Raw genomic sequence first — 18,862 nt, 5'->3', positions numbered from 1 at the left:
TCACCCCCGGCGGGGCGCTGGTCTGTACCGAGCTGAGGGGAGCCGGTGGCACTGAGGGGAGCCGGTGGCACTGAGGGCACCAAGAGGACGCGGTGGCCCTGAGGGGAGCCGGTGCCGCTGAGGGGATCCGGTGGCGCTGAGGGGAGCCGGTGGCCTTGAGGGGAGCTGGTGGCCCTGAGGGGAGCCGGTGGCGCTGAGGGGAGCCGGTGCCGCTGAGGGGACCGGTGGCCCTGAGGGGAGCCGGCGCCGCTGAGGGGAGCCGGTGGCGCTGAGGGGACCGGTGGCGCTGAGGGGACCGGTGGCGCTGAGGGGACCGGTGGCGCTGAGGGGACCGGTGGCGCTGAGGGGACCGGTGGCCCCGAGGGCCCCGCCGCCGAGGGGAAACGGTGCCGCCTCACGGCTCCCAACCGCCGACGCCGTTGCCAAGGAGACGGCCACGGCGACGATGGCGGCCGCTGAGGAAGGCGGGGGTCCGGCTGCGGCCCCCGAGCCCTCAGCGTCCTCCTGCTCCTCAGGTGAGTGCCCCGGGCTGCCGAGGGTCGCAGCCGCCGCCGCTGCCGGGCGTGGTGGCGAGAGGGCGGCGGGGCTCGGGCCGCCGCCTCCCGGCGCTGCGGCGGGGCTGGGGCAGAGCCGGCGCGCTGTGAGGGCTGAGCGCAGCCTCGCCGGGCACGGGCGCGCTGCACATCGCCCTCCTCACGGCCCGCGCCTCTCGCCGCTGGCATTTACCTCCGTTTGGGTGTCCGCACGGCCAGCCCGGCGCGTCCTTGGCAGGGAACGCTGTTTGGGTCATCACCGGCTCTCCAGCATCCTCCCCTTCCAGCAGTTTCTCTCCCGTTAACGCCAGTCTCCCCTACAGGCCGCCCGCTCCTCTAAGTCGCAGTCCAGGGAAAATAAACCAGCCCCGGCTGCTCACCCTGTTCCCTGTCCCTGGGCGCAGCAGCACCTCATCCCCGCCTCCCCAGCCCTGCAGAGGCTGCCCCGGAGCCCAGGAGCCGGCCCCGAGCCCCTGTCCCCGCAGGTGCTGCTCGCACAGCGGATTGCCAGGTGCTGGCGGCCAGGGCTGCCTGCCGCGGGCGGACTGGGCTCCACTGCATCCCGCTTTGTGGATACTGGGGTGAATGGAAGTTGCAAGGCGGGCTGAAGACAAAAGGATGCACATCTTTTGGTCCAACCCAGCCATAAGCTCGGAACTGCCTTTACAGCACCCAGGACTGGGCCCTGTTTCCCAAAGGACTGGATCTGGGCTGAGGTCTCCACACGACATTGAAACCTGCTCAGTTCAGACCTAAGTGCCCATCACTGTGCTCAGCTGTGCCTCAGCCCAAGGCAAGGCATTACGGGAGAATTAACACCGTAAAAACACAGCATTATAGGCTATTCGTCATACTGGAATTCAGTTTTAGGAAGATTTTGCTGCATCACTCCTATTAAACATTAGTCACAGCCAAAAAATCCAGTGCAATTATTCACATAAAGTTGTAAATATAGCATGCCATTGTTACCATATTGGTTCCTTTTATACTGACATACAGGGCTCATGCTTATCTCTGTGCCCAGCATGCAAAGGGATTAAATTTAGAAAGTGCTCAGCTATTTTCTCCCACTAAAGATAAAACACATGAAAATTTTGTTTACTGGTTTGTGAATAGTGATAATTAAAGGGATGTTTTCAACGGGAAATGTTGAAACTGACAAACGTTGCAAACTTTTAAGGTGGAGTCACAAGTGCTTCCAGCAGCAGTCAGGCAGCGGGCTTTGCCTGGGAGACAGGGAATGAGATCACTGGCCACCAGAATTCCCTCTCTATCAAACTACCTCCATCACAGCTTGGAAAGCTTTGTGGGAAAGCAGGAATCCGACTAAAATGATTTTCTTAATGCCAGGTGTACTGAGAAAAGGATTAATCTGGATTTGAAATGAGTTCATGCTCTCCATCAGAACAATGACACAAGCTGGCAGAATGAAAGTAGCTAGAAGTAGTTGATGTTTGTCAACAGATAAAATTGTTGCTAAGCAAATGTTACAGGCTTGGGATTTGTGGTTCCAGCTTCATGAAGCCCTCCCCAGAGCACAAAAGTCTCAAAGCCACACTAACAATCCCTCATTTTCCATTCAACCATCTGTTATAGGTGAAGTGATAAAAAATCTATGAAATGCACAGGGTAGTATTTACTTAATGCAAATTGACAAGATGCTGCAGTTTTCATTTTAGAAGCCTTTTTCCCTTGCTTATAACTTTAAATGACCCTGGGTAGGGTTTTTTATCCCACCTGTCTTTCTTTGATGCTGCTACTTTAGAAACTTCTAATAAAACCTGATCCAGTCACTTTCAACAAATGCTGCAAAGAAATATTAACTGTAACAGTTAAAATGTTATGGTTGTTTTCATGGAAATTGTTGGTTCTTAATGCTTTGAAGCAAAGACTTTAAACTGGGTAAGGATTCAGTGGTGGCTGAATTGTGATAACAACGGACTTCACTACTGTGATAAAAATAATTTCTCTTCTGCTCATGGAAACTATTGCTGCATGTGAAATATTAAAATAATACTGTAATAAGCAGCTCAAAAGCACCAGAAAAATCTGATCAGAACTAAAATGGTACTCAATTGTGCAGTACACCGTGAGCAAAAATGAAAGCATGCAGTAAGTGTAAGGTGTGCCATCAGTCTCGTGTCCAGCATGGGGCAGAGGTTATAGGGAGCAAGTATCCAAGGAACTCCAAGATGATCCATGAAATAAATCCAAATCCATACATATTGAAATTATATCCATTTGTTCACGTTTGTTCATTGCAGGTTAGTTACTAACAGGTTTTTACCAAGCGCAGTTCTGCCCATGCTCTGTGGCATTACTAACCTATGTCCAAGGAGAATGTCACTTCTTCAGTGTTTGCTGCTTCAGGGGGAGAAAGAAAGGAAGAAAAAGCAAGTTTTCATCCTAAATGAGTTCCTAAAAAAAAATGCAGGTGCAAATCTGGATGACTAACAGTGGGAAGAAAGTTTTTTGGAAGTAAACCAAAGTTCCTTACTGCTGCAGGATGGTTTGAAGTGGAACAAATGCATAAGAGAACATTTAATCTAGTCAGTTCCATCTAAGTATCTTTAAAAAACATTTAAGCTTGTCAGTTCCATCTAAGTGTCTTTCTTTTGCTGAATTTCAGTGGTGTAAGTACTGTAAGAGCCTTCCCTGCAGAGCCTTCCTGCTGCTCCTCCTCACAGCCCCTGCAGAGTTTGCATCACAACTTTTCCTGTACTCAGCAGCCAGAAAAAAACTTCCTGTATTGAGGATTTGCTCAGAAATTGCTTCAGGCTCCAAAGGGCAGGCTCTGTGGGGACTCCAGTGCTCACTTCTAGCAGGGCATTTCTCTGAAGTACCCTTATTTCTCAGCTCTGAGCTTTAGGACTGCAGGGTTGCTGTAGGTGTAACTCCTGTCCGCAGGATAAAAATCTCTGCATTTATTCCCTTTCACTGGACAAAATGCCACAGGAAGAGCAACATGGTAGGGATGAGAACGAACAAGCCACAGTGACAGATTTAGGTTATTGCTACCTAAAGATTTAATTGTTTGATATAAGAATATACTTTTTTGTGATCAGAATGAGGGTTATGTAATACCTAAACAGAAAGGGATTTAAGTAATGCCATGTTTAGATGGAGAACATCTGAGAGCAGCTGACCTATTCAGACCAGGTTTCATTGCAAAGAGAAAGTCTTTGCATTTTAGTACCCACTTCTGCAAGGGAGCAGCTCCTAATAACAACACCTTCACCCAGCATAGCTGCCTGCACAGGGAGGGAGCTGCGGGCCTTGTCTGGCAGGGAAAACAAGAGGCACAGTCCTCAGAAATCTGCCAACAGCTGACCCAATCTCTGCTCCAAAACTAGGCTGGACACAGAACTTCCAAAGAAATGAAAGGCAATAGCTACAGAAACTACAGCTGGCAAGTTGTACCTGTGCTACAAAAATCACCTCTCTGTCCATTCCCAACATGATTCACCTTCAGTCATCTTCTTCTGCTTTTCCTGCAGTTTTCTCTCAGGCTTCCTTTCCAGAATGGGAGGTCTTGCCTCACAAAGTCTGTTGGAATTGTGCATCCTTCTGCATCTCTCTCTGCAATCTCCCCTTCTCACAGACATCCACAAAGCACCCAGCAGTAGCCAGGCAGATGCTGGGTGCTCCAATTTACAGACTACATTGCAATAAATTAGAAACCCAAACAAACCAAGCCCCAAGTGTTCTCTAACAGATGTTCCTTCACCTGTTTGTGTTGCACGTCCTGTAAGAGTTCTGGAGGATGGGCTGACCCAAGGCTTGCTGAAGCTGATAGGAAGCTTCCCATCCACTTAGGAAAGCTTCAGAAATGGTCCCTACAATGTGTGACCCTTCCTGACCCTCCAGCCACGAGTGCTTTTAGCTTTTTTAGCTAAAAGAGGAAAAAAAACCTAAAAGAAAAAAACCAAAAAACATCCAGAATTGAGGCAAGTGCAAAGTCCTGCACTGAATTTTTTTCAAGAAGCTTGTGATGCATGACCTGGAAGAGCCTTTTCCCAGACCAGTGCCCTGCTATCTGTATTTTTTTTTTTCTCCAAGGGTTTTGTTGCAGAGAAATTTGACTTACTCTTTTATGTACACAGCTTAGCAGGAAGTTTATGCATCAGCTACCAGATAAAAAACAAAAAACAAAAAACAAACCAATAAATGGGGAAGGTGCTCAGGCACTGATGAGATGATGTTAGTATAAATTTTAGCATCAATTTTATGTTTCAGCAAGTGCAGAGGACATGGTGTCTTGTGATTTTTTCCCCTGTTGAAAATAACAGATGAACAGCCTCCCCTTAGGCTTCCAAGTAATTGTAGATTATAACAGTTCCTTGAATGGAGAGAAGTTACCCTACAGCTTCTTAACTTAATTTTCTCCTTGAATGAGACCTCTTCAGAACAGTAGGATGACTAGAAAGAAAAATGTAATAAGGTGCTACTTGGGTTTATATAGTCTCTATATGTGCTGCCCACAGTAACACATAAATTAGTTCAAAGCCTGGTGTTCTGTCCAGGTAAAGTGGATATTTTCATGCTGTGAATATGGTCTGATTCCTGATTTTACTGGCATATCATTATAATCTCACCTGTGAGATTACATGTTTTCTTTTTCGTCCACGCAGAAAGTACTTCCTTGAAAGAAGAAAATCTTCCCTATCCTGGGATGCTACCAGTAGACAAAAGACTTCTAAACTTACAGATCTACAAACTTCTTCAGTGTGTTCACGAGAAAGACAAGAAGCAAATAGAAAATCTGATCCAGAAAGGATTCCCAGATCTCATTAACTACACGGAGCCCAAGGAAGGATATAGTGCCTTTCACGTGGCCTCCATGAAAAATGACATTGAAATGTGCCGCTTCCTGCTGGAACACGGAGCTCGCCCAAATGTCCACGACAACATGGGATGCACTCCAGCCATGAAGGCAGCCGAGCTAGGCTATGAGGTGATTTTGGAATTATTAGCAAAGGCTAACGCAGACATGACTGCTGTGGATAATGAAGGGAAAGGTGAGTGAGAAGGAAGTACCACAAAGCAATCCCTTAACTGTGTGACACACTTACTACACGTGATGTGTCCTGCCTGTGGAGAGGAACTGTGCTTGAGGGTTATCCTTACAGCCCAACAGAAGCTGTGGGCCATAACAGCTTTGATGAAAATGAAAATAATTCTCCCTGAAGAGTCTAGGCCTTCAAATCATGTCTCCCCAGTAAGAGCGGCTTGTAAGAGAGGTGGCTTATAACTGAGACTCACATTCTTCCCATGGCCTGTGGCATACTGAGCTCTGGTTTAATCCTCAAGTAAAGTCTCAGAAGTCTTTTTTGCGTGGCCACACCCTCAGTGAAAGGGTCTCTATTGCAGGCTGGTCAGCTGTGAAGCTCACAGTCTCACAACCCTTCTGGTAATCTCCTTTTGCACCCTAATCCCCACTGTTTTCCTTTGCAGGTATCTTGTTTTACTGCCTTTCACCTACAGGACGCCACTCCCACTGCCTGCAAATTGCCTTCGAATATGGTGCAGATGTCAACAACTGTACCACTACTGGGAGGTCAGTGCTTCTACAAGCCTGTGAGCAAGCGCATGAGGTTAAAGAAATATGCCTGATTTTCTTGGAGAAAGGAGCAGATCCCCATGCAAAAGACCCGGTATGAGACTTTCTGTAACTAAGAACAGATACAGGAGTATAGAGCAGAGTACATGACCTTAAATCCTCACACTAAAATAATAAAGCAGTGAAAATTGCTTAACTATGTGGCCATACCTCTTCCCCTCTTCTGTACCACCCTTTTTTTGGAGGAGAGAGATTTAAGTCTTTTGGATTTTTGTAGGTTTAGAGTGCAAATATTTCCCCAAACTTAAATGTAACTGGGTCAGCTGTTAGGAGCTGCAGTTCACTGTACTCCAGTGGAGCAGTGCTGATTTGTATTTGCCTTGATGTGTCCTTAGATTTTCAGAGTTGAAGTAGTATTCACTAAAAGTTATTTTAGTGAATAATATTTGTTAAAAGGTAGGGAAAATATGATGAGCAATCAAGGCAGGAACGAGGCATAAGGAACTTTTTCCTCTTTTGGATGTCTTAATCATTTATTTGTTTGCTTCCTTAATTTAACAAAGACCTGAAAGACTGAAGCTCTGTGCTGTTGATGAATCAAGAAGCTCAGGCTTTCCCTTGGAGTTATCCAAAGCAAACATCCATTATTATCTAAGAAAAGACAACATTAATGTATTAGAGTGAACTTTTCCTCACAGAACCATAGTGAAATTCCCTGGTTGCTTTGCCTTTCCCATAGCACTCCTCCAGCCATAGCTCCTTATGCTCCTGTTTTTGTAAGCTGAGGCAGTATTTTGTGTTAGATGTTGTAAATACGCATGAGAAGATACCCACAGAATAGAGGATTCCTTAAGTAAGGAGCTGATTTTCATGGGCATTATTCAAGGGACTCAAGCCTTCAGTGTACTTGAGTTGCTGGCTCTCTCTCAGCAGCGCTATGAGCAGATTCTGAACGCTAGCTGCGAGTACCTTGGACGTTGTAAGGCTTGTCTGCTCGCAGCAGTAGCCACAGGAGCCGCCAGTGTCACGGCAGCCCGGGTCAGGCGGGGGCCCTGCTGTCCCCGGGCAGCGGCACAACCGCAGCGCTGTCCCGCCGCCCCGCAGGCCACGGGCCGCACGGCCGTGATGGAGGCGGCGCGGGAAGGGGCTGCCGAGGTGCTGCTGGGGCTGCTGCGCAGGGGAGCCGACGTCAACCTCTTCGACTTCGAAAGACACAGCGCTGCGCATTTCGCGGCCAAAGGAGGCTTTTTTGAGGTATTAACATTTGTGCTGTTAAAGCCTTGCTGCAAAGCCAAACCTGGGTGGGTTTTTGTTGTCACAGGGTTTTGATTTGAGTTTTTGGAGTGTGTTTTTGTTGGGGGTTTTTTTGAGTCCGTTATCTCAGCTGATCAAAGCATAATGATCGGTAATCAAAAGCAGATTCTTTGTAGGTATCAAAGGGATTCCAGCAGTGATAGATAGGCCCAGACAGGGGCTCGCAGTGAGCTGGCAAGAAGATTGTCCTTGGTGTCTACAACTGCACAAGGTTTCTGGTTTCATCAGTTAAATAAGCATAATACTCTAGAAAACATTAATGTTATATGTGCATTGACCAGCTGGACTTGGGAGAAAACTTCATTATTAGAATGGGAATGTAAGATATTGCATTTATTAGTAAATCGGTCTCACATTTTCACTTGTTAAGAACGGACAAGATTTTTGGTGGAACTCTGTTTGTTTTTCTAGATTCTGACGATTATTTCAGGTTATGGTGCAGACTTGAAACTGATTGCTATGAATGGTAACACACCACTTCATTATGCTGCAGAGGGAGGATTTACGGATTGCTGCAGGTATATAGGACAAAGAGGTACATTAAAACTAAATTACTTCACAACTATTATCTGTATTTTATTTCTGTGCTAAAGGAAAGATTTCATCTGGGTATCTCTGAAGGATTTGACTCTTGGGTACCCTGTAACAAAATTCTCATTCAGAAGGGCCTAACAGAGGCTCTTATCTCATGTGGATGAGAAAACATTTCTCAAAGAAAGCAGCAGAAACACCAGGGGTTTGTATAACTTAGTGTTGGACAGTATTAAGTGGTTCTGGGTTTAGCTGGGTTTAGATATATTGTGTTGAAACTTCTAATAGAAAATACATTTTTGATTTGATGATCACTTAAAAACAATCTCTGTGCAGTCATGAGGAAAACTTCATGGCCATGGGTATTGAAACATGCCCTGAAGCAGCTGTGATCCTTTCCTGACTTGATCAGATGAGCATGGCACTTCAAGCTTTGACCCAAGAGCACCATGCAAAATCCCACATTCTGTTCTTGTGATCAAACAAGTGATCCATTGCCAAATTGTAATGTTGGGGCATAGAAATAAGTGACACTTTAATCTTAGTCTGCTTCTTAACCTTGCTCTCCACTGCAAGTAAAAACGTAAAGTTTCCTCTGAACTTCTCCTTACACATATTCTTGAGTGGATAAATAAATAGAGCATGGGTTGCTCAATGCTTCTCCCTTTGGGAAAAAAATACAGACACGTGTCTGACCTTCCAGCCTGGGATCAATGATGTGGCTCCACCTACCACTGCTATTTATATAAAATTGTAGGCCTGTGTATCGCAAGTTTCTTATTTTATATAATGTTAGCCATATTGCGTCCGTATTTCTAGGCTGTGATCCTACGTGGTCAAACTTGGCAAATCTGACCCCAAGGGATGTTGCCAAGCTGGGTGGGTTTAAAGCAGCAGCAGCAGTATTGCGCAAAGCTGAAAAAGCCCTAAAAAAGCCAGATGAGATCCTTGCCTGGTACCTGAAGGTGTACGACTGGTCCTTGCAGCACGAGGATGCCATCCGCAAGGAGTTTGAGACTGACGAAGAAGGAGATGGGATGGTATCCAGAAGTGATTTTATGTCAGTCATTCGGAAGCGCTGGGGCACCGTGGATGAGGAACAAATAGAAATTCTTGCTAAAAAGCATGAAGTATCTACTGACAGGATCAGCCTTGATGATTTTTTTAAAGGCTCAAAATACCTGCAGAAACCCTTTCTGCTATCATCCTTTGGGCCCAAAGCAAAGAAGAAGAAGAAACCGCAGAGAAAGAAAGGCAAGAAAGGCCTCCCTGTGCCAATTTGTGTAATCCCAAAGAGTGAACGCCCGCTGAGGGAAGATGGCTTCCCTACCTACATGGTTGAGGCTGTCCCAAACATTCCTGAAGAGCAGCGTTTCAAACGGGCCCTCCAGTCCGTCCATCCCGTGTTCGATGACCGTGCCTGGTACGCAGAGGAGCCGAGGAAATCCCTCATGGATATCAACTACCTGGTCAGAGAAGGAGACTTTGTGTCTCTGCAGAAAGCCTTCCACCAGGGCGTGCCAGTGGACATAAAAGATAAATATTACAAAACACCTTTGATGGTTGCATGTGCAAGTGGCAACATAGTTCTGGTGGAGTTTCTTCTGGAAAAGGGGTAAGATAATTTCAATTTAATTGCTGTTTTGGGAAGGCTTTCAAAAGCATAAATATCCAGTAAATATTTGGATGCAAAAGGCTATGGTTTGTTTTTTGCTTACATAACATTTAATATTAAAGTTAGTTCCCTAAGATCTCAAGTCACAGGGGGTAAGTTTATTATTTTTCACATTTTAGTAGTGTGGAAATGAAAACAGCAAGTTCCCCAGGACTGAAATTTCTGGTGTCTGGGCTGTTGACATTGGGTGAGCAGCAGAGGTTCATACCCGTGTCTCAAGTGGTGCATCTTCACAAGTGAACTCTCAAAACTGGGAAATTATTTTGGGGAAATATGACTCAAAGGACTTACCTGAAGTCATCGAGGTGATCCTGGACTTTCTTGTTACACATGCCTGGTTTAAACCTTCTCTTTCCTCTGCAGCTGAGGCAAGCTGAAACAGCAGGATTTATATCAGAAGCACCTGCTACTAATTAGCCTGTTCCTCATTTTAGAAGTGCTTCAGCAATTCAGTAGCCTGCAGACACACTTGTGAAAAATCTCAATGGCAGCTTAAAAATGAAAGCAATTTCAGAAAGATTCAGTCATTCTTGTGTAACAGCGTAATCTCTTATTGTCAGACTGCTGTGGTCCTACAATCCTTCACATAAATGCTTAAATGAACATTTTTCAAAGATATTTACGTTAACTCTGTTCTCTCTCTGCTATACATAGATAGAATTCATGTTCATATTAATATCTCAGGGAAAGGGGCTGTAGTCATTGCTCTGGTACCTGCAAAGACTAACAGCACATGGATCTTTCTGCACCCTGGTAATTACACTGACATCCCTAGAGCATATGGAAAATTGGGTAATGTGTATATTCAGGTTTACCAAAGGTAAAGATGTAGGAGCTACCAAATTAATCCACCAGATTAATCTCTACTCCTTTTCCCAAGCCTCAGTAGACAGCACTGGAGTCACATCCTATTTAACAATAAGACCTAGAAACACAGTAACTTAGCTGAAAAAATAGTACCGGTTTTGAGATTTTTTTCAATTGACAGAAATTAAAATGGAGAGGAAAGTTCTCAGTAACATTTAGGTTTGCACCTCTCAGCATCATGGGCTTGCAGTTTGGCACAGGCATCCAAATACCTTTTACAATATAACCTTTTCAGTACAGAACCACAAATCCACATTGAATACAAAACAAAACATTTATCCAGATAAATGGTTAACATTTATTAGGTTGAAATTAAATTGGTGGTATCTACTTTCTGTCTTCCTTCAGAAAGAATTAGAAGTAAATGAAATTTGGTCTGATGGGAAATTCTGTGCTTCGCGGGCAGAAAATGCCAAAATTTTTAAGTCAGTGCTGCATTGTCCCTGTTCCCATTGACTGGTTTCTTTCTGATAGGATGAAGTTAGGAAAAAGGGTTCAGGGGCAGACAGAGTCTGAGTGCAGGCAAAGAGGTTGGGTTGAGAGAAAAAGTGAAATAACGGAAGGAGCTTATTTTAATGAGAATGAAAACAAATGAAAACTGCATACAAATAAACCACAACAGATTAGTGACTGAAAGATAAGAGAGATAAACGTGGTAGGTCAGGGGAATTTACTGTGCTAAGATCTCATCAAAGAAATTCAGAAAGAAATTCAGAAAATTCTGAAAAAGATAAAAAATTTAAACAAGGGAAGAAGAACAAGTGAATCTGTGCTTTTATTTAGACAATCACCTGACCTGAAGAGCAAACAGCTATCCCTGGAAGCAGCTTCCTTCATAATTTTTCTGCTTTCTTTCTTCCTCCTTGTCTTTTGGGAAGACAGCAGCTTTTTGTCCACCAAGTAAGTGGGACAGTGTCCCTAACTCCCTTCAGGAGTTCCAGGGCTGAGAGTGCTTTTCCTCCCAGTTTCATCCAAAGGCAGCCTATTGCAAGGATCTCCCTGAACTAGCCCTTGCTTTCTGCAGAGCATCCCGGTTTTAATTTGGGAGCAGAAACAGATCCTACCCAGCAGCACAGTAGCTGAATAGTTTTTGAGTGCTCAGACTTCCAAGGAAACCTTGTGAAACGGTTTGTGGAAGGGAGAGGCCAGTGCAGAGAAATGAAGCAGGCAGAGGGCAGCAACACTGAAAGGAAAGGTGAGCACTTCCCTCTCTGCAGACGAGCTCTGCAGTGCTGCCACACGTCCTGTAGCCCCTGTTCTTGGCCCAGAAGTGAACTTTTTGAGTTCCTTGATCTGCTTTCTGCCATTCTCGGTGAAGCTGGAGCACAAACACTAGCAGCCTTTTACAGGACTAAGGTGTTTGAATGCCTGTGTTTTTTCCAGTACCCATGAAAAGCTCCATGTGAAGGACACTGATGGCTCAGGGGGAGACGTGAGCAGCACCCAGGAACATTTACAATTACTATTCCATGACAAATTCAGGGACTCAAATGGGTTCAGAGTAGCAGCAGCAATATGAAAATAGCTATTTACATTGAAAATACCATTGCAGTGGGCAGTTCCAGCTGCTTGCACTTGGAGCTGGGGCTGTTACTGTGGGTACCCACAGCTTCAGCTGCCACACCTGCTCTCACCCTGTGCAGGGCTGATGTAAATGCAACAGACAACTTCCTGTGGACTCCTCTGCATCATGCCTGCTATAATGGACACCTGGATATCGCTGAGGTGCTGGTGAAGGCTGGAGCAGCCGTCAATGCCCCTGCAATAGGTGATGCCACCCCGCTGATGAGAGCCATCGAGGCCTGCAGGCTGGACATGGTCTATTTCTTAATCACTGCAGGTGCTGATGTCCAAGCTATAAACAGCAATGGTAAATAGCAATGTCTCCAAAATAGGCTGTTTCTTTATTAAAAGCATCTGGAACACTTGGAGAACTGTTCTGCGTTTAGGGGTGCGGTCAGGATTGGGATGAAGGGAACAGGTTTGATATGAAGTCCCCAAAGTCTTATGAGGTGACTTTGTACCTAATTGAGGAAAAAACTTTTAGGCTTTTTTTCCTTTTTAAAGAGACAAAAGATAATTTTGTCACTCCGTCAAAAGAAAGCACATTCCTACACAGGTTCAGTTAGTTTTCTCTAGTCTGGAATCATTATTGAAAAAAGGCTTTCTTGGGCTTTGCATATCTAGAAAATGAAGGAACATGATTAATTACTCAATTCAGGAGACTGTTACTCCTCACAAGATGCATACAAAGTTATAAGTGGCTTTAATGAAAACATTCTATCTAATTATTATTATTTGAGGGAACGTTAGATTTCAGCTGTGGCTCAGAGTATAGTCTGCCACTCATTCAAGTGATTTATATTTAGGCACAGGCAGCCCTGGTTACAAAACTTGCTTGCTGCTCTACATGTACATATAACTCCTGAGAAAAAATATTAAACAGAAAACCAAATCTGAGCCGGTACTGAAATGTTACCTCCTCACAGCAGATCCCTCCTTCAGAGTTATTTCCACAGTCTCCAGAGTAATTTAAAAGTTCACATGCATCACCTTTCAAGCTCTTGCTCTAACATAGGAAGCAACACTGCTGCTCAATGAGGCTTTCCTTGCCAAAATGCCTAGCAGTGAAACCCTGCTTGGAGAAGGGATGTGTACTCCTTATTTCTTATATCATGTGGAGTTCTGATTCACACAGCAGTTCAGTCTCACAGATATTTCACAGCCAGGACAGATATTTTTCATTCATTAAGCACTGAAGCTGCTCATTTACATCAGGAGGCTTTCCCTTGCCAGCCACAGAGCAAGCACAGGCAGAAGGAGCTGGGCAGCACAGCACAAGGTCAGGAATGCAGACCATCTCCTAGTGCTAAATGCTCTCAGCTCTCAGAGATCAAAACGACAACCTGTAGGACCAGTGTATTAAGCTGCAAATGGCAGAACATTAAGAACAAAGCAAGCAATACAAGAATTCCTGCAATATTCCTGCAAAACAGGTTTCAGGGCTCGTTTCTGCCAGGTTTTATTCCTGCAGGCAGTGCTGATGACAGCTGGTCCTCACACCAATGTCAGGCAGCTGCTGGCACACGGGGTGGGTAATAAAATACTGGCCATATTCAATTCAGTTGATTGTCCAGTTGCAATAAACCAATGCCAAAGTTAATTTTCTTGGTTTACACAGATATTTATTTTTTTAAATACAGGAAAGAGTGCTCTTGATCTTGCTCAAGTATTTGAAGATGATACAATAATTGAACTGCTCGAAAATCAACTGCAGATTTTGGCAGAAAAAAAAGAAAAAGAAGAAGCAAAGCCAGCAAAAGGTGGGAAGGCAAAACCAGCAGAGCCACCGAAACCTGTGAAGAAGGAGGTATGAGGGATGGCAACAAAGGACTGATTTGCTAATAGTTAGCAGGGAGCTTCCTCCTTTCCTTTCTTTGCCACCCGTTCCTCTCTAATGCTGTAACTTGGGCAGCTTTGTTAACGTGAGTATTTTCAGATGCCTGTACTTGTTCTTGTGAGTATTAGAACTTGTTTATTGGCTGAAATTTGTCTTGCTAACTAGACAAACTTCATGTCTTCCCCAGACACACATCAGAATGATGTCCTGTATCACTATTGAACACAGAAAAGTATTTCCTTTTCTTTTTCTCTCCTCCTGAAGCATATGCTCATCAGGCTCTGTTTTGGTAAACACTGAACAACTGGTAACCATAATTTCTTAAACGGAGAACCTCTTTTTTCACAAGATAAAAGCAATACCCTTCAAACTGGTTAAAAGGTTTTTTATTCTCCTAGTTGAACTCACTGAGACAATACCAGGCTTGCTAACTTCCTATTTTCCATTTTGTCCCATATCCTTCCTCTTCCACTATTTACCTGAGTTGTTTCTCAAATCCCACACTGATGTTTGTCTATTTCTGAATGCTTTTCCTGCACCCTCTGGGAGTCTTGAGCACCTCAGCATTGCCCTATTCCCAAGCTGACACCAGCCTCCATGACCACTGCTGTGGATGAGACCTTCCTGATTCACCAGTGGTACTTTTAGTCACATCCAGCATCTATTTAGGGAGAAGATGAAATTTTATCTGTGTGGCTGGAGGTGTCCTTCAGCTGCCCTGGACAGTGCAGTAAATATGTCCCAGTAGCTAAATGTTGGCATTCCCCTTTCACAAAGGTTTTGAATGTCAGGGACAGCACAAGACTTTCAGAGGGAGGAGGATGACAACCTTAGGTGCTTGTTGATTCCTCACTTGAAAGAGGATGGGATCACCAGTGGTACAAGGTGACTGACTTGGGAATCACAGAGAGAAGTTAATGTTTTAGTGCCCAAGGAAGAGAGGTCCCTTTTGCCTTTCAAATGGGTGGCCCTTGCAATTTTTGATATAAAAAATCAGCTTTGACAGAAATAGGTTCTGAAGAGATTAAGAAAAATACTCCCCCAGTAAACATCGTAGCAGAGTATCAGAAGATGCAGGATGCATGCCTTGCTTCTGAACATGATGTATTGGTATAATTGGTACCTTCTTCCCCTTCAGTCTCCAGATGTGTCTCCACCACCTGAGGAAGAACCTGTTCCTGAAAGAACAAAGCGTTCCCGTAAGGACAGTTCTGCTTATTGGAAATCTTTGGCAGCGAGAGAAGACAAAAATGACATCTCCTTCAGACCCAGAAAAGTACGTACAGCAGCAAAACGTGATTGCAGTTCCATGGTAACTTAAAGGTGGACCTTGTGAGATCAAACCCAGAACAATGCAATGACATTTCCAGCATTCAACCAGCTTTTAGTTGACGTGACACAGCCTGGCGAGATTGCCACCAAACAAGAGTAAATTAAAGAGTTCCTGGATGTATATTATATAATTACACAAATATATATATAAAAAACAAATATTTGTGGAAATCAATCCCTTATCAGATTTTAAAATTGGATTTAAGGGGAGCCAGAGTAAAACAAAAATGCAACTACATTTATGACATGTATTTTTATACTCCTGCTTTTAAAAGATAGGCATCTATTTGCATAGCATGGGCACCAACCTCTAACTTGCCCTGTTGATTAGTTATCACATCATGACTTTTGGCAGTGACAGTTACTGAACTAGATGGATCACAGCACACTAAATATTTGCTACCTAGAGTTGGAATAGTGGAAATACAACTTTTGTGTCAGGGTCTTGTTAATACACGCTTAGAAATAACTGAGAAGCAGAGCAACATAATCACAGTGAGGTAATTTTTGTAATTTTTTTTTCTCCTTAAAAAGGAAAAGAACGCCATTGAGCAGCTGTGTTTGGAGTTTATCATTTCCCTAACCCTGATTTATGCTAGTATCTACAATGGTCTCAGAGGACTGAGGCTACATAGCTGATAACTCTACAGCTAATTACTGTTTTCCACTCTGAGGATCGTGAGCCCGAGTCAGTAATTTTAAATAATTACCTTAAGATCTTCTTTCCCACATTATGTGTAATCGGAGTCCATGGCATGATATAGATTGGAAGTGACAACAAGAGATTCTCTGTTTATACACACAGAGTATTGCTGACCTCTCTTCTGCTGGGAGGCCACACTGCTTCTTTTCTGTGTCTCATAGTGGAAAGCAGTGCTAGAACGTGGCTCTCTTTGGCTAACAATATCTTCTTAGTGCTTCTGTTGCAAAAGGCCCATCCAAATTAACTACACAAACCTTTATTTTGTAGATATGGAGCCCTGATGCCACAGCAATGCAGCTTGCAGAAAAGCGAGAATCGCTCCGAGAACGTGCTGCTCTTTGTGGTCACATGAAAGATTTTACAACCCTCTTCAACAGAAAATTAAAGGAATAAGCACAGCATCTGGAAAAAGCTACTTCAGCTCATGTTTGGAGGAGACAAAGATGTAAAAAGCTACTCCTTTGCAAGGAAGGAATCGTGCAGTGCTCAGTAAATGTATCTTGGTTACCATAAAAGAAAAGCATATCAAGTTTTTCCTCTGTAGATTATGTTGCTTACACACAATCTTTCGTTGAGGGCTTAGTCTGGAAAAAGATTTATCTTCATGTGATGCTAAGTCTTGCAGCTGGCTCATATACTTCATGGAATAGCCACTGTTGTGACACACACGTCTTTTGTAAAGGTGTGGCTTTATAAGGCTGTCTTCACCCCAACACAAAACTCCTTCCTGGAAGATACATTATCCTTCTACTCTCTATATATAGATGTGAAGATGGCATCCAGTAATTAGCTAAGTCAGCAATGTTCTGAGTTGTCTGCAGAGGCAACAGGGAGTTCAGAATTTATGACCAGGACTATTCACAGTGCCTAGTGTACTTCCTTCATGTTCTCCCATTCATTTGCCAAAGTGCACGTGAGACCTCAAACTGCTTCCACCCCAACGGGAACATATTGTTTTCCTTCTGATGTCTTGAAAGGATAATAATCTCTGTGTAATAATCTGTAATCCATTTGCCATGTCTCCCACAGACAGTTGTTATCTCTCAGATGAAGGAGGGGTCTCACAGGGGTGCTGATGGAGACCTGCACTGCAGAGTTCCATCCACCGAGATCATCAAGTCCAACCTTTGACCACTGTGTCACCCAGACCATGGCACTGAGTGCCACATCCAGTCTTTCCTTAAACACCTCCAGGGATGGTGACTCCACTGTGGTGGGTACCCCATGTGTGGAGATGCAAATCTTGACTCCATGTTTCAGAAGGCTGGTTTATTATATTATGATATATATTATATTAAAATGCTACATTAAAATTATACTGAAAGAATAGAGAGAAAAGGCTTCATCAGAAGGCCACAAAGAACAGGAATGGAATGCAATAACCAAGACTTGTGACTCTCAGAGTCCGATGCAGCTGCATCTGTGACTGGCCATTAATTAGAAACAACCAACATGCACCAATCACAGCTGCACCTGTTGCATTTCACAGCAGCAGATAGTTATTGTTTACATTTCTTTCCTGAGGCTCCTCAGCTTCTCAGGAGGAAAAAATCCTAGCAAAGGATTTTTCATAAAATATCATGGCTACACTCCACCACCTCCCTGGACAGCCCATTCCAATGCTAAGCCTTTCCAAGAAGAAATTCCTCCTAATGTCTAACCTGAATATGTCCAACCTCTTCATTCTCCAGGTAATTTTTCCTAGGCTCTTCCAATTTGCCAGATGGGGTTATTAACAAACACTGTTCTGGGGCATCCAAAAACGACATCACATTCATTGTTCCAAATTTTTTGCTTCTAAATTCTTTCTAAGAGATTTATCTTGCTTCATCATTTCCTGAAGGACCAATTGAAGCAACTGATTCATTTTCCATTCCCTCTGAGCCACTTCTGGTTCAGCAGCTCCCGGTGAGCCTTCGTGAGAGCTGCAAAGCAATAATGACCCTCTGAGGGTTGTCCTGACTTCAGGAGGAAAACATTCCAGCAGGTCTGGACCCCACTGATCACTGCACTGGAGCCAAGGGAGCCTTGTCTGTCTGTGGTGCCAGTTTAACATTGTGACCCACATCTGCAGCTGGGTAACTGAAGTTCTTGTTAACAGATCCCTCGGGGGCAATCAGAGCAAAACAACATTGAATGACCAGTGTGTGATTTTTATCTGCCAGCATAAAACTTCTGCTGGCTGCAGATGATTGTAAATAACAAAATAGTAGAGCGTCAGTCAAGTCCTAGAAGGCATTGTGGGCAAGGAGCCCATGAACAATCATAAATGAAACTGCATCTCTGAAAGAAGGAGAAGCAAAGGGGCAATTTGCTGAACAGTAGCCATCAAAATAAAATCAAGCAGCAGTCAGAAATTATACTGTAAGGTAAAACTGTGTTTCTGGCAGAGCTCTGTCATGGAGATTACCTAGGAAAGTTCACAGCCTTCACATGTCCAACGAGGCTTTTCCTGGTTCTTAGTACAAGGTTGAGCAGCACACCATTCCTTGTGGGATCCTTTATTACCTGTGTCAGGAAGGGATCATCAAAGCTTTCCAGGAACCTCCTGGACTGTCTGTACTTTGCTGTGTTGCCTCTCCAGCTGTCAGTGTGATTAAAATCCCTCACAACAGGGGAGAACCAGGACCTGTGCATTGAAGCTGCTTTGAGCATGCTGCATTGTGGCATCACAGTGGTGATGGAATAAGGAGGCTGTGTCCTGTGCAGGACACCCACTGCAGTCCGTAAGGGATGGGGGAATAGGAAAACCTGCTTGGCCTGGAGGAGGCAGAGCCACCCCCAGCTCCCCTGGCCATCAGACTGGCCTGGGACAGTGTGACACAGAGCAGCACTGCAGGCACACAGCCCCTCAGCCAGGGGCAGTTCTTGAGCAGCTGACATCCCAGCTGCCCCTGGCCCAGCAGGCCAAGGACAAGGGAACAGCAAGGTGTGGAGTGCAGCTGGG

At 44.5% G+C, this 18,862-nt stretch overlaps 2 protein-coding genes across 2 annotated transcripts; one reads left to right on the top strand and one right to left on the bottom strand.

Moving 5' to 3' along the window:
* LOC121342604 (collagen alpha-1(I) chain-like) lies at positions 1-790 on the bottom strand. The gene is made up of 2 exons (XM_041417146.1): positions 727-790; positions 1-455 (listed from the first exon to the last, which is right to left on the bottom strand). Exons 1-2 carry the CDS (start codon positions 788-790, stop codon positions 1-3), a joined length of 519 nt encoding a protein of 172 aa, XP_041273080.1.
* Positions 791-5,205: 4,415 nt separating this feature from the next.
* ANKEF1 (ankyrin repeat and EF-hand domain containing 1) lies at positions 5,206-16,308 on the top strand. The gene is made up of 9 exons (XM_041417145.1): positions 5,206-5,551; positions 5,988-6,187; positions 7,198-7,347; positions 7,819-7,942; positions 8,758-9,553; positions 12,124-12,350; positions 13,684-13,850; positions 15,019-15,156; positions 16,183-16,308. The coding sequence occupies exons 1-9, from the start codon at positions 5,206-5,208 to the stop codon at positions 16,306-16,308; spliced, it is 2,274 nt and encodes a 757-aa protein (XP_041273079.1).
* Positions 16,309-18,862: the final 2,554 nt, after the last annotated feature.

This window comes from Onychostruthus taczanowskii, unplaced genomic scaffold (genome assembly GCF_017590055.1).
Source record: "Onychostruthus taczanowskii isolate IOZ18803 unplaced genomic scaffold, ASM1759005v1 scaffold55, whole genome shotgun sequence".
Classification (NCBI taxonomy): Eukaryota; Metazoa; Chordata; class Aves; order Passeriformes; family Passeridae; genus Onychostruthus; species Onychostruthus taczanowskii.
Note: the sequence above shows the minus strand (reverse complement) of the source record. Positions and strands in the feature narration are given on the sequence as shown.

Excerpts from the sequence above, each read along its gene's own strand:
- LOC121342604 (XM_041417146.1), bottom strand. The coding sequence starts at position 790 with ATGACCCAAACAGCGTTCCCTGCCAAGGACGCGCCGGGCTGGCCGTGC. Across the intron at positions 456-726 it reads GTGCGGACACCCAAACGGAG|CGGCCGCCATCGTCGCCGTG; the intron begins GTAAATGCCAGC and ends CGCCTTCCTCAG.
- ANKEF1 (XM_041417145.1), top strand. The coding sequence starts at position 5,206 with ATGCTACCAGTAGACAAAAGACTTCTAAACTTACAGATCTACAAACTT. Across the intron at positions 6,188-7,197 it reads ATCCCCATGCAAAAGACCCG|GCCACGGGCCGCACGGCCGT; the intron begins GTATGAGACTTT and ends GCCGCCCCGCAG. Across the intron at positions 7,348-7,818 it reads CCAAAGGAGGCTTTTTTGAG|ATTCTGACGATTATTTCAGG; the intron begins GTATTAACATTT and ends TTGTTTTTCTAG.